The sequence below is a fragment of the Triturus cristatus genome, chromosome 9 (genome assembly GCF_964204655.1).
Source record: "Triturus cristatus chromosome 9, aTriCri1.1, whole genome shotgun sequence".
NCBI classification, from domain to species: domain Eukaryota; kingdom Metazoa; phylum Chordata; class Amphibia; order Caudata; family Salamandridae; genus Triturus; species Triturus cristatus.
Genome location: NC_140592.1, coordinates 231,258,534 through 231,283,045, shown reverse-complemented (window position 1 = coordinate 231,283,045; position 24,512 = coordinate 231,258,534). Strand labels below are relative to the sequence as shown.

Here is a 24,512-nt window from a genome sequence, read left to right as displayed (position 1 = left end):
TAAATTGATGGTGTATTCCAAATCAACCTTTTGACCACGAGTACCTCTTTTGCCTAGGAAGCACAGGCTCAAGTTTCCCCCACATCAGTCAGTAAAAACACATATGTATTTAGACCATAGTCTTTTAAACAAGAATTCTTAAAACACATATAACAGTTAAAATCAAGGATAAAATTGAGCAACTCTCACAATAAGACACAATTAAAACCACAATTCATCCTATCACATTTAAGTTGGCTTGTCCTGAGGCTTACACACATAATAAAAATCACTCGCCATAATACATTCTTAAAAACCCCAATCATCCTTCATAAAATGGTCAATTAGACTATACAAAATAAATCCACTGACAGTAAACATTGCCCCATAGAACATGGTACATCCAGGAATCGCATTTCCACAAATAATATAATCGCTTGCCCCGATCCTTAATATCATATTTGTTTTTTTAAACTGGTTTTAATAGGGACATCAGTTTAGCTAAAAACCACATGCAGTCCACCAAGATATGCATTAAATCTCTCTTCATATTGAGGCCACATTTACCGGTTTTATCCTCATTTAGCATGGTTCTGTGATAATCTGACATCAGAACTTCGACTTCGATGATTTGTATATTTGGGAGTTTCTCAAGATAGGGGAAAGTCTCGTCCCCCATCCATGAATTCACCAAGTCAGAAACAGATTTCTTGTTCTTTAGGTAGATAATATCCTCCTTTCTGGAGACCTGTTTTGTTACTCTGCTAAGCTCAGCCTTGCTCACCCATACCCTATCAATACCATCTTCTATTTTTAATTTCCCACGGCAATTAAGGATCCTCCATCTAACTGCTCGTGCCCAGGTTAGCTCACTTTGTAGTACTCCCTTTTGCATATCAATGAGATTTTAGAATTCTCCTTGCAATCTATTTGCATCCAAAATTCTTTCTTTTTCACCTTTCTTTTTCAAGGTCCCAGCTATTTTTTTTAACCTCTAATGGCAACCAAATCGACACCATAATGGAACTGTGGCCTTATCATACCCTGATAGACTGCCAGCACAGGTTGAAGGGAAGGAACCCCCATAACGTTTAGCAAATTTCTTCATGCCCCCCAACGGATGAAAGTGCCTTGGCTTCTATGGAAGCTAGGCGATCCTTCCATTGTAAATCATGAGAGAACCACCTCCCTAGATATTTATATATTCTAACTGTCTCAATTTTGACTTTATTTATGGCCCTGGCCAACCTTATCCTCTTCTTCCCTACTGTGAGCACTTTCCATATTGACTTTTAATGTTTTGAGACTACGTCTAGTTTTCTCAGAAGGCCAATTTCTGTCAAATCAAAAAATACTAATTCATCCGCATACAAGAGACAGGGTACATGCAAGCCATTCATTTTATGGGTAAAAATATTCGATTGGCCAAGTATTGTAAGGAGGTCAACCAGGAATAGGGAAAATAAGGCAGGGCCAGAACACACCCCAGTCTCAGGCCATTTATTATATCAATGCTCTTGGCGAGAGATCCCTCAAGATCTAATTCTACCTGTGCCCAGTTATCCCTATGGAGTTCTTGTAAAATAAATAGTAGATCATTGGGGATTCCAAAGCTCTTTAATGCCTCCCATAACAAAACCTGATCAACTGAATCAAATGCAGAACTAAAATCTCAAAACAACAATACAGTCCTCCACATTGCTCTATTGATTTTGTAGTACTGGCCCATAAACTAAAACAGTGATTGATTATCAAATGCCTCCCCTTAAAACCTCCTTGCTCTTGAGGAATGATGGTATTTGTTCATCCCATTCCCTCCACATACCTAAAAGGATTTTTGAGAAGATATTTCCACTTACATCATGCAGATTTCTTTGCCCATAGTTTCCTGGGAGGGAATGGTCACCTTTTTTATATATTGGTTTGATTTACGCTCCCTTCCAACTATCCGGCAATCTTTCTGTCATAAGGATTTCCTGGAATAGGAGGTAGAGCAAGCTGGTCCTCCAGGCAATATTTGTTTTTATTATTACTGTTGGTAAGTTATCTAGTCCCACTGCCCTTGTGCGTTTTAGCATTTTGATTGTTTTCTTAATTGTTAGTGCAGAGAAACTCTTCTTTGTTTGTTCTTTTACAAGAAAATGTATTCTCTCCCACTGAGCCTGTCAGTTTCCCCAGGGCTTTTCCTATACCGTTTTGTACCAGCCTCCAGAATTTCCTGATATTATTTGACTCTATTGTCTTGAGCATTACTTCCCAGCATTCAGCTTTAAATGCCACTTCTTGCTTGCCACCAGGTTTTAAAATTCTTTTCTTAAACTATGAAGCTATAGCATGCCAGTTTTATTTCTAGAAAACCTTATATTTCTTGCAAGCTTCCTTATTTTCCATTTTAAAAGTCTGCATTCTTTATCGATCCAGCTATTCCTGGACTGCTTCACGATCTTAGTTTTATCTCAAGTATTATTAAAAACTGTCAATTCAATTTTTAGGCATGGAAAACGTTTTTAATTATGTCCTCGTACTACGGTAAAAAGTCAAAGGATACCTCTTCAGATGTGAATTCCCTGTATTTATATTGGAGAGCCTTCACTAACGTTAGACGTTTCTCAGAGATTCTTGTTCTTAGGCGTGTCTTGTATTCAACCTTTATAGGGAGAACCTTTGTCTGTCCTGGAACAATATCCAGGCTAAGGGTTGTTCTTAATGGGTATTGGTCATTTCCCTCTATTTATAGAACCTCAAATTCCCTAAAATAGATTGAAGGCCCATGCTTGCACAAACACATAATCTATTGGGCAATTCTGGTTGCCATATTGGAAGGTTTTCCTTGCTGGTCGACAGGCACACAACCATTTAGGCTTATGAGCCTATTTGATATAAGACACAAGTATTAAATGCAGGTAGGAGATCCTCATAGCTTTGGTCCACCATCTCAAAAACTAATTTATAATTAAAGTCCCCCATTAAGATTAACAAGTGTTGAGGGTACTGTGCACCTATATTAACAACATCTTTAAACAATTCCATCTTTTCATTATAGTTGGAGACGACTGCTTGCATGCAAATACATATTAAGGATGATGGTACATTCCTTGCCCCTTCTAGCATTTAGCAATTTTATACCACAGGCATGGACCCATTTACAACGTCTTAACTTTCCATACACTAGAGGCAATTTTGGTAGATACAAACTTTAGCCTCCCACCCCCCTCTCCCTTCCCGGAGGACGCCCTGTTGCATTATCTATTTCCTTCTGGTGGTCTTCCAGAAACCCATCTATTTTCGGGGGATCTCTGCTCAGCAATGTCTCTGTTATTCCTTTACTAATCTGCTGCTTCATTAAGTTAATTAACCCATGCCCTTGCCTCATTTTTTCCACCCTCTTTTTCGTTGGCCTTAGGTCTCCGAGCGCCTTCCCATTGCTAATCAATGCTAAGGTGCAGGTGCTCTCTTCTCCCAACATGGCTGCCACAGGCCCCTGCTACTGCGGAGTGGTCTTTTTAGTAGCACCCTAGTTGCCAGGAGCTGGCTGGGACCCTAAACATTGTTTCCACACCAGCCCGCCTTTTTCTCCCCTAGTTAAGCTAGGGAACCTCCTGGAACCTTCTAGAATAGAGGCGGGGTCTGCTTTTTGCCGCCTTAGAGAGGGGTCACCTGACCTGGGCCTACATAAGGGAAGGAGGGAAACTTTTTAGTCAGTTGGGGCGACGCTGACCTGCGGGAACCTACGCAGGAGACTTAGGCGGTAGGGCCTAGTCAGGGACCTATACCACTGGGAGTGACAGGGCTTAGGTGCTGCCTTCCAAGCTGCGTGAGGAACACTGGACTAGCCCACTGATCTGGCCCGGCGTGAGGGGGACCCAGGGACGACCTGCAGAGACTGACTCACCTACCTACAGCCACCAACTCAATCCCCCCCCCCTCAAGAAACCTTCTACCAAGGGCGCAGGTTCCAGCAAGCGCCGAGAAGACCCTGTAAGTTTCCTCAGGACTGCTGGGGGATCGACCAGGTATCAGCGCTGTGACACCCCTGCGCTCCCTGATTTCCCCCCCCCTGGGGCCCCTGAACTGATCTGCCCCAGCGTGGGTGAACTGCCCTGCCTGTAATTGAACTGTCCTGCCTGTAATTGAACTGTCCTGCCTGGAATTGAACTGCCCTGCCTGTAATTGAACTGTCCTGCTTTGCCTCTCCGTGCTCCCCCCCCCCCTGCCGGGGCGCTGCACAAACACTCACCGCCGCGGCCCGGCGCTGAGGGGGCTAAGCGCTGCTGATGTCCCGGGGCCCGCTGGGGAATTCGGGGCCCCGCCTTTGCTGGCACGTCCTGGGTGCTAGCTCTGCCGGGAGGCCGTCTCTGCATGATCCCCGCGGCGGCCCTCAGTCAGGAGAGGGCCGCCAGAATCAAGGGTAGAACGCGCTAGGCCCAGAGGCCGTTGCCTCACATCACGTGGCGGGGGCGACCTCCTGGACTCCGCCCCGCCACTCGCTGATTGGATCGGGAGGCCGCGCCCCCGCAGTCCGCGCTGCTGTTGGCGGCTGCGGGCACGCCTCTCCGGAGATCCCTGCAATCGGTCCCCGGGCCCTAGGAGCCAACGGAGGGCCCGGGACCGGCCCCTCAACAGCGCGGAGCTCCCCGGCCGCCCCCAGGTCCGCCGGGAGCCCCACAAAGCACTGCTCGTCACGGAGCCCCGCTCAGCCCGGACATCGCCGGAGAGCTGTCACAGCTGGCGGGAGGGCTCAAAGGAGTGAGAGAGCCCCCTCCCCGCCGGAAATCCACCGCAAGGGCCCCGAGGAGGCCAGAGGATCAGGTAACCCCCGGGGAGGAGGGCGGAAGGCCAGAGGGAGGCCCGGAGCTCGCCCCTCCCCCGGGGGAGACTGTCGTTGGGCCCTGTTGGCCCCCACTTGCCCCAGGAACGGGGAATAAACCGTCCAAGGCCCGGTTAACTCCCGCCCTATAAATGGCAGGGTATTTTGGGCCCAAGGATATTGCTAATACTCCTCAGATGAAGTAAATGTTTACTCCTGCCTGCCAGAAGGTGGTATTCCGGCTTAATGAGAAGTTGACTAGTTATCTTAAATGACATGTTCCTTCGTACTGAAATGCTTTAACGAGATGCCATGTTTAGCGCTTAATGAGATGTCATGTTTAGCGCTTTAATAAAATGCCAGGTTTAGCGCTCTCATGAAATGCCAGGTTTAGCGCTCTCATGAAATGCCAGGTTTAGCGCTCTAATGAATTGCCATGTTTATTTTGAATTAAATGCTCTAATGAAAGGTCATGTTTAGTTTTAATGAAATGCTTTGATGAATGCCAGGATTGTTGATTACCCTGACGTTGATCTAGATAAAGGTTATTGGATTTTTACTCAAACTCCCAGGTGTGGTGTCAGTCATTGCGTGCGTTTCCTGTCTCAGTGGATGTGTGTGCTGTATGGCCACTTTACACTTAAGCTTTCGGGTGCCTACTTGCTCGCGCCAAGCTACCCCCTGGGGGACTGGTGACCCCAGTTCCTACATTGGTGGCAGCGGTGGGATCAGGACCTGTGGCTTTACAGCACCCTCCAGTGAGACGGTGGGCGCCGCAATTGGACGCCTATTGTGTATGCAAGCTGCATCAATTGACCCCTCCCACTGTCTAAATTGCGCGTGCGGAGTCCTGTTTTAGCCCGATACTGTTGCCTACGTCCTAGTGTCTTTCCCTTTGATATCTGGGTCCCCACCTGTCAAAATGGAGTTCCAGCTAGCCAACCTTGGAGAGTATACAGTGGTGCAGCTGAGGGAATTCTGTCAGGGGATGGGGGTGCCTGTTGGGCGGAGAGACAATGGAGAGGAGCTCCGTGCAGCCTTGAGGGCATGGGTAAGGGCCCACCCAGAGGGGAGGGGGGATGGGGGACAGGAGGGGCAGGGCGCACCGCAGGAGGCGGGCGCACAGGAAGAGCTAGACCTACTGCGTATTGATGTTACTGAAAACTTGCTACCGGGGAGACGTTCCGTGGGCAGGCAGTAGTGTAGGGTCTAGGAGGAGTGCGTCGCCAGAAGAATATGAGGACAGGAGGGAGGAGAGGCAATTGAGGTGGGAGCTCGCCAAGCTACCCCCTGGGGGACTGGTGACCCCAGTTCCTACACCTGCCCTCTTGCTGCCTGCCTTAATGCTGTTCACTCAGTTCCCCAGCACTGCTCACCTGCAGCTTGGAGCCAAGACTGACGAAACCATTTACCACCATTTGCCGCCTGCCTTGCAAGTTTTCGTTACTTCACTGCTGATACGGGGAGGGAGGATGATGGCAGTGGTGTGGTATGAGGGCCACAGGAGCACTGGTGCGCTGGAGCACGTCACCGTGTAACCCCCCCTGACCCCCACGAAGTTGCCCATGGGTCACCTGGAAGCCTAGAAACAACTCCTCCACCAACCTGATGCCCGGCAACTCAACAATCAAGCTAGTCAGCCCGGCAGCCCGGCTCCATGTGCCACCATCCGCACATCGCAAGCGTCATAACCACGCCCACTTCCTCCTGAGGATAGAGTATCCAGCACTTGCTGTTGAAAGAGCAGTTGTAGTGGTTAGGGCTGTCCCCGAAGGGAAGCATTGTTTTTATTAACAGCTCATGGAAAGATCCAACACTTACTTCTAGGGTTAAATGGACCCCGATCCTTGCTTATTCTGTGCCCCTCAACAGGAGGAAGGGATTAGTTGTAGGCAAGAGGAAGATCATCAATATGCAGTAAGTACAGCTGGCTTTGAGAACTCACCAAAGTGAAGATGTTGCTATGGCCAAAGAGGCATTTTTGCTTATGGCTCCAATGGAGGCCTCCATCTCAGGGGTACGAGGTGATACCAGAGGAAAGGAACAGGAGAATTCTGATGACAAATGATCTTAAATTGAGAGAATTGGCTATAATTGAAGGTGGCAGGGAGGCTGATGGCATTCTACTTGAAGACATTTTACCCACAGAGATGCTCATGCACTTCTATACCTACGTTGAAAAAAGGTGCAAGACCTGTTTTTAGCATCATAGTTTTCATAGTGCTGTTGAAACAAGGTGCTTTTTCCACAGCAAAAGCCTAGGTACATATAGAGGATCCTTCCTAGCCTTTTGATGGCAAATTACTGTTACTGTTCTTCCTAAAACACACACAGAGGTGGACAAGTTTACTCTGCCAGAGCTGTTCCCACTGAAAAAAAGTCCTCAGTTAATGCTAGGGGACGACTATTTGTCTATCCCCAATAACCTATTGGAGTGGTTGTCATCCTTCAGATATAAATGGTTTGTCATCTGGATTTAAGGAACATTTACCTCACTGAACTTGAGATGCCCTCAGAAAAATTGACTCCGTTCAATTTGTTGAGGGGAGATAAAGAAATTGAGATGTGTTTGCCTCCCTTTCAATCCCCTTGATTCATTGCCAAGGTTCTCAGGCTGGTAGCAGTCTAACTAAGGACAGGGGCATTTGAATGATTATTTATTAGAACATCTGGTGTTCATTGCACAGAGCAGTGTTACATTAATGCACTTTACAGCCTTATTGGTGGACCTGTTGCAAGCTTTGGGGTTTCGGATACATATATTAAAATCCAATATGTGAGTGAAGGTAGTGCTTTTGAGACTTCTAATGAGAGTAGTAGGGCTTCTACCAGCATTTGTTCAGGCTAGACTGTTTATTAATTTCCCAATGTTTAGTGGTTAGAAAGAGCGTTTTAGAGTGCTGCATGCAGGGAGAAAGTGTGTGGGATAACAGGTGAGGTGTTATGGTGGAGAGGCATGCTTTACAAGACTAGGGACCAAAATTGGAGCAGGACATTATAGTCATGGGGACTTATATGCATTTTAAAGAATCTGGGTTAGTCTCAAGTGAAATGAGTGAGATTATAAAGAGTAGAGAATTGGATATGGATTGACCAACCTCTGAATTTGTTGTTTCTTAGCTTATGTGTAACCACCATGTTTTGATATACCTAACTAGGGTGCCTGTTTGGCTGGTACAGCTGAATTGTTCTGGTGCGGTAATGAGGTGTGGTAAAGGTTTGTGAAAACTTAAAAGCATCCAGAAGTCATTGTGTTCCTTAATTGGTAGCCGGTGTGAGAATTACAGTGCTGAGGATATGTAGTCAGAAGGCATTAGGCTGAACATTAGATGGACAGCTTGGCTTTGAGATGTCAGTAGTTGTTTCATTAAGGTGTAGGTAGATCAGAATATATTTCTCACTGTTACTTGTTGGAAGAATGAAGCTCTGAGTCAGATGTAGCCCTAAGGTTGCAAACATTTTGTTGGGGTTGGGAAGTCAGCCCTGGTAGAGGGGCACACAAATAGGAGAGGGCCTGGAGTGATGGGGCCAAAATGAAGACTTCCACTGTGGCACAGAATAGACCAATGGCAATTTGGAATCATACAACCCTAACCATGTAGGGTGCATTCTACAACAGATTGACAGCCCCTGTCTACCATATGTAGTTGGGCTTGTAGCTTGGTATCAGCAGTGCACATGTGAAAACCAATCTTGAACCGTGGGATTTCAGGCAGCTGTAAATATTGAATAGACTAGGTCTTAGTACTGACCCTGCAGCACTCTTTTTGAGATATTTTTGCCTGAGGTTGTGAAAGATCCAGTTTCTTTTGAAAAGTGCGATCGGAAGAAGGCATACCATTTTAGGGAAAAGCCTTTGACCCCCGGCAGTTCCTTGAGGCAGCATAACAATATGCTGATGTCATCATTGTCAACTCTTGCAGAGGCCCTAGCAAGATGAGGGCATATGTGGGACCTTGCTCTCTTGTAGTGAACGTCTCTTCGCTAAAACCCAAGAGTGTGTTTTTAGTGCCATATTTTTGAAGGAAGCCTGATGGGTAAGCAGTTAGGAGGCTGTTTATTTCAAGGTGAGAGAAGAGCTGAGCGGTTAGCATATTTTTAATGGCCTTACTGGCACATGTGAGGCACTTGATTGATCTGATCTTATCCATAACCTCTAACTCTGTGTTGGGCCTTATAAAGAGCACAGTGATGAATGTAGGTTTAAGCTTATTTGAGATGTTCCTAAAGTGATCTGTTAATAAGGTGTGTGTTGATGACACAATTGCTGTTCACCCAGATCGGCCAACCTAGAGATACAGTTGTAATATGAGTATGATGATGTTTTGCAAGATTTTAGTACCTTTTTGTAAACCTCTTCATTAAGCCAATTCAGAACAAATCCACTATGCCCACATTGCAACCCCTGCACAGTTATAACAAACCACCTATTTTCTCTCCATCAGGCCGCACAAATGACAGTTTACCATAATGAGATCCCCATGAATTGTACACACCACTGAGATATCTGCAAGACTACTCTACTTTGCGTGTTTGCGAAATAATGTTGAGGTGCCTTGGGGTCATTGTACTTATGAACTTCCCGCTCATAAAGTACCCTCAAAATGTCTGGTTGACAAATTGAAATCTCCTCTCAAACCTCCACAAATTCACCTTGCACCACCTGCACCTTCTGCTTCCTCTGGCGTACGGCTAAGACCCAAGAAGATCAACATTTTGCTCCCCTGGAAAGCTTTTTCTTTCTGATGACTGCCTTTGAAAACAGAAACTTCTGTAATGCCGAACCTTTTTAATCAGTGCCATTCTCCTTACTGCTTCCCAGATGATCCCTTTTTGGGTAGCTTTGTTACTATAACAACTCCCATAATATCCACCTTGGTTCCGCCGAGAACCCCAGAGAATTGAAATTTCTGTACCAAATCTCTAAGATCCTCACCATTTGAGAACAATGGAAACCTCAAGATTTACTGGTGCAATGCTCTGAAAATATCATCCAGTCTTTCAGTCTTAGATTCAGTTGTAACTTGGCATTAACGCTGCAGTTATTGAACTCCTGACTATACTCCTGGGCTGTATCCTGGACAAGGAGATTGAATGTGCCAATACCCATTTGTTGAGGTATTTCCTGCATCTGTTTATCATTTGCCACCAGTCGCACCTTCAGAGCCTTGAGTTTGCTTTTCACTGACAGTAGCTCTGCACTTGCTGCATGAGAAGGGCCTTTCCACATGAGACAGCCAGTTCAACTGTTGCACCTGAATTACATTTTTCCCCTGCTGATGAGGTCAGTTAGTTAAAGAAATCACCTTTTCCCCTCATGGGCTTCCTCTCATTTTCTTTAACCGTGTTCAACTTCTCCCTGTGTGTAACATAGGTATACTGGCTCAAAATCCACAGTACCAATATACAGACTGTCTATAGCTGCAGGGAATCACCAATAGAGAATCAAGGATTGAGTCCCTAACTCCACTCAGAAGCTCTAGTCAAATCCATCTTCCTGTGTTACTTAGTAGAAAGCAATATTCGCCCACCTTTTGACCTGCCTCAGTTCCCAAATTCCTATCTGCCAATCCTTCGTGTGCCACTACATGTATGTTAATATAGTGCTTTGCCATCTGTTTTACTGGCAAATTCTAAGGGGAAGAAGACATTCTCTGTGCGCACCACCTCCAGAAATTTCCACTGTGGCACGGCTTCTGAGCGTCAAAATACAAAAGATTGGGTTTACTGATGTTTTGATTAGGATGTTGATCACTTTTCAGGAATTCTTTAGGAAGACTGACATTTGTTGGTCCATATGATTGACGGAGAGTGAGACAGCTTAGAGTCCCCATGAATTGTAACACTGTCGTTTGAAGTGCATTTAAGTGCATTTACTTGGACAAACCCCTCGTAGGTTCTAGAACTGTTTTTAGCTTTGACCAGATTATGGCGAGTTGTCACTTTGTTGGAAGTCAGGTAACTTAACATTCCTCAATTCATAAATTGGGCTGCACTCTTAATGATAAATATAAACAATCAATCACTGTTTAAATCCTTATCTTCACAGTATAGAACAATAAAATTATTATTTTGGTCAGCCAACCTGTTCTGTCCATAGGCTTTGGTATTCTTTTTATTTATTTATTTATTTTTAATATTTTTGTTTCTTGGCATTTAGACATGTACAGAAATTCGACAGTACATCGAGTAGTATCAAATAATACAAGTGTTGAATATCTTATAGGAGTGAATGAACAAATTAAAAAACAAACAAAGCAGAAGCATAAATAAATTGACCATATGCACAAGAAAACACATTACATATACATAGCCAGGGGTAGGCTTTGGTATTCTTCACGGCTCCAGTGGTAAAGTCTCAATAAGGACCAATCAGTTCAAGGTGCATGAGTTCATGAATAACGCATGGTAACAGTGTTCTAAATTACTTCTTCATTCGTTCATAAGCGACACATGGTCATGACCTTCGCTTACTATGTTACACCGTGGTTTTCTTTTGTAGGGAAAAGTAGGATGCATTAGCATTGGACATCTCCAGCAGGATGCACGTGCCTGAAGTTGTTTGTACTCATTGTGATTGCTCTGATTGTCAGACAAAGAGTAATCGGGAGGTTTATAGTTAGGGAGGGACCCACATTAAGATCAGTTAGTGAATTTGTTCAAATGTCCCCATAGACCAATGACATCTTCTAATGTTGTGAGGCAGCTGCTCCAAGCTCTGTACGATATGGGCATTAACTTTGCATGTTTTTTCACACAAGAGGGCCATAGGATCAAAGGCATATTCAGTAAGAGGTCCTTCATAATTCATTTCTGAATATGAATGGCAGAATGAGTGTCTTTTAATGGGTATTTATTGTAGACGTCCATATCTCGCCTAAACTGTTTCAGTGACCAGTAATTGAGCAATTATTGTCCCATAGTACAAGCCAACCGTATGTTATTATGTTAGAATTCTAGTTTCTCATTGCTACTTTCTAGTGTTGATGTTGTAGTTGTGTCTTTGTGATTGATCTACGGGGAGGTGTTTAACAAAAGTCTCAGATATGTTATTCCCTTGGTCTTACGATCTGAAATTAGGTTTAAACTCTCAACAGCATTTTTCCTTTTTGGTCTATCACGGAATCCAAAACCTTTGATGGTTGCAAAATAAGATTACAATAATATATTGGACCCTAAATTGACATTTCTTTAGATTCATTCAAATGTTGACACTTTGTAAATTTGTGTCTAATGTCGCAACCCTTATACGTTGATTTTGTGTCCCATAAATACCTGTTTTTGGTTTTGCATTTTTTGTAGTCTCCCATTGCTGCCTAATTTGGCTCTATCAAAAAACAATGCAAATGCGTATGCAGCTATATTCAAAGACAGATAGAGACTCCTCACATGTTTAGAAGGCAGTATTATTGCAAAAAATACTGCAGAACTGCAGTGTGTTGTAAAAAGAAGGCCACTGATTGCCGTGTCTCTGTGTTCCTAGGGCGTTAAAGACTCAGAACGCTTCAGCTCAGGATATGAAGGCTGCCGTGGAGAAATACCACTTGGAAAAGGAGCGGTTGGACAACACCCTTCCTAGCTCCATCATCATTGGACCCTTCTTTGTCAGCATTGATGGTGCGAAGCAGAACTTGTCTCGGAAGTGCAAGACCCTGACCAACGCCATTTTGGAGTTCCTGGCCAAGAAGGTGTCCAAAGAAGTGGAAGATGTACGTATACGGCATTACTAAGTTTTTTTTAATATGATACATATATTTCAAAAGTCATGCTTGTGCAAAGCCAGTGAAAATCTTACAGTGCCTAAAATTTGAACGCTTGACTGTGCCAAATCGTCAGTTGTGGCTGATTGGAGATGTCTGTTCGGCCATTGGTCAAGGCTTCCACTGTCATCTGTTCCAATGAACAGTGCCTCTGAACACGTTTTGCATCATAGATGTTGCTGGTATATTGGCTGAAATATGTTTCATTGTACTTAAACGCTCAGGATGGCTAGTTGAGTTAAATGGTTACTGTTGAAATCTGATGTACTTTGTGGGAACTTAGGAGGTTGAATGCCTGCAAGGCCCACTCCGAATTCCATCCGTCCGAGGTCGGTGAACTGAGTGCCATGAACTTGGGTAAAAGTAACACCAGTTGTGTATAGAACTTAGAAACCACTGAATTGTAGTTTTAAGAGCTAAATATAAACCCAGTTATTATTATTAACATCACTCTTATTTCCCAGACCCACAGAGAGGTCACATTTGTTGTAGCATATTCATTATCGTAGCTCGTCAAAAAAAGGACAGTATCAGTTTTGCTGAAAGTGCCTTTGGCAGGGCTGGATTCATGCCAACCATAAGTATACATGCAATGACTCTTTTACATAGAGGTTATCCTGAAAATGTTGCATTGATATGGCCGTCTTGGACCTACTCGTAGATAGCGCTACAGTCCATGCAGTAAAAAACTGAGTTGGAGCGAATTGGTAATGCTAATGCCTGATGTGGCATTTAACCCCCCGGCAAACTTAGGGGCTGCCCCGGGTGGGAGTAGTTCTAGCTACCCCACTGGGTGGGACACCTGAACTGCAGATTCTGAGTGGCCCAGTTTTCCGCACATGGGAATATAGAGTGTGGTTCATATGACGCCTGGTTTAACCGAGTGTGAAAATGCACCTGATAAATCCACACGTAGGGCATATATATTTTACATTTTCATAGCACTTGTAAACTGTCAGCATAAAGGCCTCTGGATTTAGGAGCTACACGAGAGAAAGGAGCGATTAATTTGGGTCCTTCTTGTAACTTCTTATCTCTGGGCCTTTAACTCGTATTGTCCGGATTCGACGGGTGTGGACATTCTGTGCATAATCATTAAATCTGGCTTATGTATCTTCCCATTCAATTCTGGGCGACTAGTGCCGAGGCCCTGAGCCAGTGTACAAGTGCTGCTCTGGGGTTGATCTGTGGTAGTTCACTACCTGAGGGAAGCCCCGCTCACTCCCCCACCCATCTGTTTCATTGGCTTGTGTCTTTGTCCTTCCTAAATGCTGCCTTCCGATTGGTTTATAGGCTTGTAAGTCCCTCCTTATGACGCCCATGTCGTCATTTGTATCCTTCCATGGCTACTGGCCCCTTTACTTCGAGTGTTGCACGGTATGTGTTATTTAGATTGTGACCACTATTTTCTTTAATATAGTTCTCTTACTGCCCGTGCCTTCTCCCCTCTCCCGCAGTCCGTGCCTTCTCGCCCCCCTGCCCCCCGCCCGCTCTCCTGTTTGCAATGCAATAGGTCTCGCGTAAATGCGAGTCCTATTGCATTGCAAATGCTTGTTTCCTAAACCCTCTGCACTGTTTTCAGTGTGATGCTTCTCTTATCCTATGCCTGGGCCTTCTCTGATCCCTTCAGGCCCCTCCCTCCAGATTGCTGCTGTAGACTATTTTCACACGCGCTCCGAATTGTTTCATAGTTTGTACGTTGCGTGCGGTTCACTCACCATATTTAAGGTGCATCAGCAATACCGAAATCTTGTAGCATTAGCTCATTAAAATAACTCCACTGAATGAAGATGCTATTTATTTACCACCCCCAATTACGGTACCTGAAACTGCTCCCATTGCATACTTGCCAACACAACAGACGCAGAAGGTGTTTACGTGACACATAGTGAGTGTACTGTTTACACTTGAAAGTGCACTTATATGCCTTCAGTCTGTTTGTGGGCTGTCACTTCCCAGAGAGTATTCACTTTGTTGTTACTTATGCAGGTAAGTAGCTAACTCCCGGCATCCTTACCATTTTTTTCCTGCTGCGCTTATTGTGTGCCATCTATGCAGAACGTCACTCAGGTGGAGATGAAACAAAGCATTTTAACCGCTGTGGCATTTACTATGTCTGCTTCAGCACCTTTTACCTTGTGGTAATCTTTACGTGCTATTCGACACTGAAACAGCCCCTCCCCAATCTTGAAATGATATTGCTGCATGAAGTTATTCGTCACAGAATGCTCCATTATGCACCCTGTATTTGAAACGGCATTTAGGTATCCATCAGACCCCGCCCGCCCAACCTTGCTACAGTTTAGGAACGCCCTGAAGAGACACCTCTTAAAGGAACACAATATCACACAAAGTAAAAGTCCACCTCAGCTGTGAGAGCCTATCTTCCCTCCCATCACTGATGGACAGTGTCTTTGTCGTTGGGCTATTCAAACACTCCACACGTACATAAAATTTGCTTTAGATTCTGAACGAGCAGGGTCTATGGCACGCGCCATGACAGGCACCTGGCGACACTTCTAGACCTGCACCGCTTCACTTGAGTGAGACTTCAACCCTGAGCATTTCCTTCTTTCTCCGTGAGCTGCTTTCCTTTGCTGGCTTGGCGGCTACCGCTTTGACCTGGATATCCCCATTGCATGCCCTGTGCCCTCTGCAGTTCATGGGTTTTCTCAGGTGCAGAGTAACACACTCTATAACACCTTTATTTTTATCAGAAGCAGGAGCTCTTTCCCACCCATCACATCTCTTCCCAATGCTCTATGTATGGGGCATCTCCAGCTAAGATAACGCACAATTCAGTGACCTCCGCCACCAGTCGGTGCACTGAGAGGGGCTGCCCACAGCCCTCATCCTTCTCCTCATTTTATCCAATCAGCAGCCACAGAATTCGGTAGAAGAGTCAGTTATGTCCTTTTAGGAACTCTGGCGAGATAACATACCTCTTACGCTTGTTGGTTTCACTATATAGATGCAAAGTCTACCAACAAAGAGCAGCAAACTGAGTAGCCTCTTACTCATACACCCCAAAATGCTTTGAAGCCTTGTCGGAGTATGAAGCGCTAAAGAAATGGGCAGCAATGAGAAATTGGGCATAAAGAGCTCATCCCGTGAATTATATCACAGTATGTCTCAAAATCTAAGCAGACTTCACCAGATACATTCTAGAATGCGTCTTGTTTGATAGAGCTGCAACACTTGGTAAAGTCTATATCACTCTCTTGGCGTTGCTTGCACAGCTGAGCACCGCCCTTTAGCACACGGCCCCCAAACCACAGCATTTCCCTCCCCCTCCCCCCTCCCTTTCAGTGTACTTAGAGTGATGTTTCGCATTTGTGAGAGTTTTAGCTATTGGCATTGTAAATGACAATGCCTTTTATATATGTGAAGTTTTTCTTCGGAAGAGGGGAGAAAGGCCCCTATCCCTTACTCGCCAGGTAATAAGCGTTAGTCGAGAGGTACTGGTTCTTGCCCAATGACAGGGGGAAACCCCTATCCCCCTAGTTTTAGCAAAAGTTCTGATGGGTTGTCAAGGCAAGATTAGTGTATTCTAATTCTTGGAGGAAAAAATTCCAATTCAAAGCAAGTTGATTTAAACGTGAGCTAGTCCTTTATTTGCACTCATACATAGGGGTGGGTATGAGAAAAAACCAAGGGGTGGCACAGCCAACACGTGTTTCGCCCCCTACATGGCCTATAGGCCTGGGGCTTCTTCAGGGCGGGTATTACTGAAAATGGACGTTTCCACGATGTGCTAGAAAGATATAGTCGGATTCTAAGGGGAGGGGATCAAAAAGGAGAAAAGAAATCCTTAGTTCAAAGAAGGAGGTAAAGCCGACGGGAGTAACTGCTTCGTTGCAATGCTTACCTCAAATCTTGGCTAATGCCCGGTACGAGTGTTCTGTTTCATTCAGTTCTGTTTGTGCGCTTAGCGGAGGCAGCGTAAATAGCGGGGCTCATGGAAGGACATCCGGGTCGGGACCCGGAAGTGGCCTGGTTCGTGCGGGAGCGCCATTTTGGATAGGGAAGGGGACGGGGGAGGTAGATTGGCCGTTTAAATGTCATGTTAGTAGTCAAGGACAAATAAAGTTTCTAGTAAGAAAAATTATAAGGATTTAGTTGAGTTGAAAGGGGCCAATGGATCATTGGCCATTCAAGAAGGTGCGTAGAAATATAAAGCGAAATTCTAGGGGATACCAAGGGTCGGACTGTGGAATGGTTCTGGATATATAGTGTAGATTTTGTACAAAATACTATTCAGACACATTTCCAGGGGAATGAGAGGAAATTCTAGGTTTTAAGATAGGGATGTTAATCATAATGGTTTCACACCCTAGGGAGAAAAAACAATCAGAAAAGGTGGACATTCAGTTAATACAATTAGTCATCTCCCAGCCATACATGCATTTCTGCATCTTTGTTGAGTCCTAGTTCAGTTGTTTTGAAGTTCATGATCAGCTCGCTTTCGCGTCTGCGAAGTCTCAGTTCTCGGTTTCCTCCTCTTTTGGTCTGGTGTACAATTTCCAGTCCATAGAAGATGAAATCCTTTTTGTGTTGATGTTTGTCTGCAAAATGTTCCGTCAGGGGGTGACCGGATGTGTGTTTGTGGATATTACGGTAATGTTCTTGTATCCGGATACGTAGGGGTCGGATTGTACTCCCGATGTATGGTAGGTTGCATGGACCAAGGATCACATAAATGCAAAATTTGCTATTGCAATCAATCCATTCTTTTATTGTGAATTCTTTTCCTTGTGTCATTGGTATCTTTTTGGTTTTGTCGCGGCTCAGTTTACAGACACTACAGTTCTTGCAGGTATGGTATCCTGGCGGTCTGTCTAGAAAGGTGGTAACTTGTTTGCGTTTATCCTCAAATTCTGATTTGCACAGTATGTCTTTTAGGTTCGGGGCACGTCTGAAGGTTATCTCCGGATAGGTTTTGATTTCATCAGCTAGATTTGGAGTGTGTTGTAGCAGGTGCCAGTGTCTTTTCAGGCTTTGCCTGATTTGGTGATGACCAATGCTGTAGTCTGTAATAAATCTTATTGCTGAGTCATTCTTATTTTTTCTTTTACCATCAGTTGTAAACATCTGTTTGCGATCTAACTTTGATACTGTTGTCATGGTGTTTTTAAGTGTGGACTTCTCATATCCTCTTTCGGATAGTCTTGATATGATCTCATTCCCTTTGGTTTCGAAGACTTCATCCTCGCTACAGTTTCTGCGGGTCCTCAGAAGTTCTCCTTTAGGGATATTTTTGATGTTGTGACGTGGGTGGAAGCTGTCAGCTCGCAGGATGGAATTAGCTGCAGTGTCCTTTCTGTAAAGTTTGCTTTGTAACGTATTGTCTTTGACATAAAGAGTAACGTCCAGGAAATTGACCTCCTTTTTGGAGAAAGTGTGAGTCGTTTTGATTCCCCAGGGGTTTTGGTCGAGTTTTTCCAGAAATCTTTTTAGAAGTGTTTCATCTCCTTGCCAGATGCATAAAATGTCATCGATGTATCGTCGCCAGAGTATTATGTGTGAGGTAAAATCGGCGAAGTTATGGTCCCACAGCCAGAATTTTTCCACGTGGCTCATGAAGATACATGCGTACGGCGGCGCGAATTTGGCTCCCATAGCTGTCCCGCGTCTCTGTCTGTATATCTTCCCATTGAAGCTGAAGACATTGTTTTCCAAGCAGAAGTTCAGCATTTCAAGAGTCATTTTGTTGCATTCCAGTAAGTTGGCTGATTGTGTCCATAATGAGAGTTGTGCTGCAGTTAGTCCATCGCGGTGTTCGATGGATGTGTACAGGCTGACAATGTCAATAGAGACTAGTATGAAATCTGGTTCCCACGTTATATCTTGGAGTTTGTTCAGAATGTCTTTTGTGTCTTGGATGAAAGACGGTATTTCTTTCATTAGTCCCTGTAGTTTTCTGTCCACGTACTCTCCTATTCGTGAGCAGGGCGAATTAATTCCTGCTATGATGGGTCTTCCTGGTGGAGGGTAGGTGCCTTTATGTATTTTGGGAAGGAGGTAGAGGGTTGGCATGGTGGGGTACGGTATGTACAAGAATGATTTTTCTGATTGGGATATAAGTCCCAAGGTATACCATTTGTCAAGTCTGGTTTTAATGGATTTGAGGATGTCTGCGGTTGGATCATTCGTGAGAAGTTCGTAACAGGTGTTATCCCCAAGTTGTCGATTTGCTTCTAGTATGTAGTCATCAATGTGTATTGTGACCGGGTTTCCTCCTTTGTCAGCCTCTTTCACAATCAGGTCTTTCCTGTCTTTTAGTTGTTTTATCGCTCTCCTCTCTTCTGGAGTGGTGTTATGTGGGAGGTATTTTAATTTTCGTTGGTGTTTAGTGTATTCTTTTTCCAGATCACGTGTAACTGCTAAGTGAAAGGCATCTATGTTGTTCCCTGCCGGTAGTTGTGGTAGGAAGGTAGATTTCTTGGTTAATTTGCTGTCTATGGAAATGTTGGTTTCAATTCCTAGTTCCAGCGCAGTTGTGGTCAGTGTATCTGAGTCATTTTCTTCCTCGCTCAGGTGAGTTAGTAAATCCACATTTTCTAGTTCTTGGATTGATAGTTCCGAAGTGGTAGCTATGAGTGGCGCTTCCTGTCTTATGTCCCTGTCTGCAAAGAAAACCTTGAGTTTTAGTTTGCGAATGAATTTGAAGAGATCTATTTGTGTTTTGGTCAAATACCATTGGGCAGTTGGGCAGAATGAGAGTCCTTTGTTGAGTATGCTGGTTTCGTTTTCGGACAGTTGGATGTGGGATAGATTTTTTATTAGGTTGCTGGACATTATGTTCTTCTTTCCATCTCCTTTTTTCTGGATCTCGTAGTTACGCCGATTGTTGGTGTCTGTTGGCGTCCAAATTGTTGGGAACCTCCCATGGTTGTAGTATTTGTGGTGTTTGAGGCTTTCATACCGAGTCGGTAACGTAGTACTTCCTCTAAAAAATTGACCTTGCATCTTGGATTTTCACTTTCCGATGCCGGTGCAGGTGAGTCGATGTCAGAGCTAGTAGTGGTTCCTGGGTATTGCTCAGAATTGTTCGTATTTGGAGTATCTTGTGGTTTCGTGTCGTACTTTTTGGCAAAAGTGTACACTCTTCCGAATTGGTAGTCAAGTTGGTCTCTCCTGAATTTACGATTCTTTCTTTTTATGATATCCTCTTCGTATTCGTCAATGATTTGATTAAGGATCTCGTAGTTCTTCTTTATGAGTTCTCCCCAGTTAGAATCCTCTATGTGTTTGCTTAATGAGTCAACTTCAGTTTTTGCTATATTGTATTCCTCTTCTGCATGATCTATGAGTTGTCTGATCATGTTATTAGAACATTCTTTAAGGTTCTCCTCCCATTTCTTCATGTATTGAGGGTTGGTGGAGTCTGAAGGGGGAAAGATTAGTATTCTTAACCCCCGTGGGATTCGGTCTGCTTCAAGGTATTTTTTTAAAGATTCTGCTTCCCACCATTTGCTGGTTTCTCTTTTTACTGCGCGTTCCAAGTTTTGAAATGTATTTCTTGCTGATGTAGGGTTTGGTTTGGACGTTGTGCTCCTATTGGTTAGAGGTTCAGTTGAGAAAGTTTCCTCAATCCTTGTTGAACGTTGTGCTCGTCGGTCTTGGCACGATGCCATGGGTTCTGTATTTGATGTATTTTACAAGTTTTCCGATGTCACCTGGTAGGTGGTGTTTGTTAGTATCTATTCACAGAATTTCAAGCTTATCGGTTTTCGAGGATATGGCCTTATGGTAAAGTTTTTCTTCGGAAGAGGGGAGAAAGGCCCCTATCCCTTACTCGCCAGGTAATAAGCGTTAGTCGAGAGGTACTGGTTCTTGCCCAATGACAGGGGGAAACCCCTATCCCCCTAGTTTTAGCAAAAGTTCTGATGGGTTGTCAATGATCCAACCGCAGACATCCTCAAATCCATTAAAACCAGACTTGACAAATGGTATACCTTGGGACTTATATCCCAATCAGAAAAATCATTCTTGTACATACCGTACCCCACCATGCCAACCCTCTACCTCCTTCCCAAAATACATAAAGGCACCTACCCTCCACCAGGAAGACCCATCATAGCAGGAATTAATTCGCCCTGCTCACGAATAGGAGAGTACGTGGACAGAAAACTACAGGGACTAATGAAAGAAATACCGTCTTTCATCCAAGACACAAAAGACATTCTGAACAAACTCCAAGATATAACGTGGGAACCAGATTTCATACTAGTCTCTATTGACATTGTCAGCCTGTACACATCCATCGAACACCGCGATGGACTAACTGCAGCACAACTCTCATTATGGACACAATCAGCCAACTTACTGGAATGCAACAAAATGACTCTTGAAATGCTGAACTTCTGCTTGGAAAACAATGTCTTCAGCTTCAATGGGAAGATATACAGACAGAGACGCGGAACAGCTATGGGAGCCAAATTCGCGCCGCCGTACGCATGTATCTTCATGAGCCACGTGGAAAAATTCTGGCTGTGGGACCATAACTTCGCCGATTTTACCTCACACATAATACTCTGGCGACGATACATCGATGACATTTTATGCATCTGGCAAGGAGATGAAACACTTCTAAAAAGATTTCTGGAAAAACTCGACCAAAACCCCTGGGGAATCAAAACGACTCACACTTTCTCCAAAAAGGAGGTCAATTTCCTGGACGTTACTCTTTATGTCAAAGACAATACGTTACAAAGCAAACTTTACAGAAAGGACACTGCAGCTAATTCCATCCTGCGAGCTGACAGCTTCCACCCACGTCACAACATCAAAAATATCCCTAAAGGAGAACTTCTGAGGACCCGCAGAAACTGTAGCGAGGATGAAGTCTTCGAAACCAAAGGGAATGAGATCATATCAAGACTATCCGAAAGAGGATATGAGAAGTCCACACTTAAAAACACCATGACAACAGTATCAAAGTTAGATCGCAAACAGATGTTTACAACTGATGGTAAAAGAAAAAATAAGAATGACTCAGCAATAAGATTTATTACAGACTACAGCATTGGTCATCACCAAATCAGGCAAAGCCTGAAAAGACACTGGCACCTGCTACAACACACTCCAAATCTAGCTGATGAAATCAAAACCTATCCGGAGATAACCTTCAGACGTGCCCCGAACCTAAAAGACATACTGTGCAAATCAGAATTTGAGGATAAACGCAAACAAGTTACCACCTTTCTAGACAGACCGCCAGGATACCATACCTGCAAGAACTGTAGTGTCTGTAAACTGAGCCGCGACAAAACCAAAAAGATACCAATGACACAAGGAAAAGAATTCACAATAAAAGAATGGATTGATTGCAATAGCAAATTTTGCATTTATGTGATCCTTTGTCCATGCAACCTACCATACATCGGGAGTACAATCCGACCCCTACGTATCCGGATACAAGAACATTACCGTAATATCCACAAACACACATCCGGTCACCCCCTGACGGAACATTTTGCAGACAAACATCAACACAAAAAGGATTTCATCTTCTATGGACTGGAAATTGTACACCAGACCAAAAGAGGAGGAAACCGAGAACTGAGACTTCGCAGACGCGAAAGCGAGCTGATCATGAACTTCAAAACAACTGAACTAGGACTCAACAAAGATGCAGAAATGCATGTATGGCTGGGAGATGACTAATTGTATTAACTGAATGTCCACCTTTTCTGATTGTTTTTTCTCCCTAGGGTGTGAAACCATTATGATTAACATCCCTATCTTAAAACCTAGAATTTCCTCTCATTCCCCTGGAAATGTGTCTGAATAGTATTTTGTACAAAATCTACACTATATATCCAGAACCATTCCACAGTCCGACCCTTGGTATCCCCTAGAATTTCGCTTTATATTTCTACGCACCTTCTTGAATGGCCAATGATCCATTGGCCCCTTTCAACTCAACTAAATCCTTATAATTTTTCTTACTAGAAACTTTATTTGTCCTTGACTACTAACATGACATTTAAACGGCCAATCTACCTCCCCCGTCCCCTTCCCTATCCAAAATGGCGCTCCCGCACGAACCAGGCCACTTCCGGGTCCCGACCCGGATGTCCTTCCATGAGCCCCGCTATTTACGCTGCCTCCGCTAAGCGCACAAACAGAACTGAATGAAACAGAACACTCGTACCGGGCATTAGCCAAGATTTGAGGTAAGCATTGCAACGAAGCAGTTACTCCCGTCGGCTTTACCTCCTTCTTTGAACTAAGGATTTCTTTTCTCCTTTTTGATCCCCTCCCCTTAGAATCCGACTATATCTTTCTAGCACATCGTGGAAACGTCCATTTTCAGTAATACCCGCCCTGAAGAAGCCCCAGGCCTATAGGCCATGTAGGGGGCGAAACACGTGTTGGCTGTGCCACCCCTTGGTTTTTTCTCATACCCACCCCTATGTATGAGTGCAAATAAAGGACTAGCTCACGTTTAAATCAACTTGCTTTGAATTGGAATTTTTTCCTCCAAGAATTAGAATACACTAATCTTGCCTTGACAACCCATCAGAACTTTTGCTAAAACTAGGGGGATAGGGGTTTCCCCCTGTCATTGGGCAAGAACCAGTACCTCTCGACTAACGCTTATTACCTGGCGAGTAAGGGATAGGGGCCTTTCTCCCCTCTTCCGAAGAAATACTTTACCATAAGGCCATATCCTCGAAAACCGATAAGCTTGAAATTCTGTGAATAGATACTAACAAACACCACCTACCAGGTGACATCGGAAAACTTGTAAAATACATCAAATACAGAACCCATGGCATCGTGCCAAGACCGACGAGCACAACGTTCAACAAGGATTGAGGAAACTTTCTCAACTGAACCTCTAACCAATAGGAGCACAACGTCCAAACCAAACCCTACATCAGCAAGAAATACATTTCAAAACTTGGAACGCGCAGTAAAAAGAGAAACCAGCAAATGGTGGGAAGCAGAATCTTTAAAAAAATACCTTGAAGCAGACCGAATCCCACGGGGGTTAAGAATACTAATCTTTCCCCCTTCAGACTCCACCAACCCTCAATACATGAAGAAATGGGAGGAGAACCTTAAAGAATGTTCTAATAACATGATCAGACAACTCATAGATCATGCAGAAGAGGAATACAATATAGCAAAAACTGAAGTTGACTCATTAAGCAAACACATAGAGGATTCTAACTGGGGAGAACTCATAAAGAAGAACTACGAGATCCTTAATCAAATCATTGACGAATACGAAGAGGATATCATAAAAAGAAAGAATCGTAAATTCAGGAGAGACCAACTTGACTACCAATTCGGAAGAGTGTACACTTTTGCCAAAAAGTACGACACGAAACCACAAGATACTCCAAATACGAACAATTCTGAGCAATACCCAGGAACCACTACTAGCTCTGACATCGACTCACCTGCACCGGCATCGGAAAGTGAAAATCCAAGATGCAAGGTCAATTTTTTAGAGGAAGTACTACGTTACCGACTCGGTATGAAAGCCTCAAACACCACAAATACTACAACCATGGGAGGTTCCCAACAATTTGGACGCCAACAGACACCAACAATCGGCGTAACTACGAGATCCAGAAAAAAGGAGATGGAAAGAAGAACATAATGTCCAGCAACCTAATAAAAAATCTATCCCACATCCAACTGTCCGAAAACGAAACCAGCATACTCAACAAAGGACTCTCATTCTGCCCAACTGCCCAATGGTATTTGACCAAAACACAAATAGATCTCTTCAAATTCATTCGCAAACTAAAACTCAAGGTTTTCTTTGCAGACAGGGACATAAGACAGGAAGCGCCACTCATAGCTACCACTTCGGAACTATCAATCCAAGAACTAGAAAATGTGGATTTACTAACTCACCTGAGCGAGGAAGAAAATGACTCAGATACACTGACCACAACTGCGCTGGAACTAGGAATTGAAACCAACATTTCCATAGACAGCAA

The 24,512-nt window shown here is 44.1% G+C and overlaps 1 protein-coding gene across 1 annotated transcript in view; it reads left to right on the top strand.

Annotated features, from left to right (window-relative positions):
- Nucleotides 1–24,512, top strand: part of DNAH1 (dynein axonemal heavy chain 1) — a 1,256,292-nt gene that overhangs the window by 340,854 nt on the left and 890,926 nt on the right. Inside the window, exon 14 of the mRNA XM_085624793.1 lies at nt 12,270–12,495. Within this exon, the coding sequence (XP_085480919.1) occupies nt 12,270–12,495 (226 nt within the window). The remainder of the gene's footprint in view (nt 1–12,269; nt 12,496–24,512) is intronic.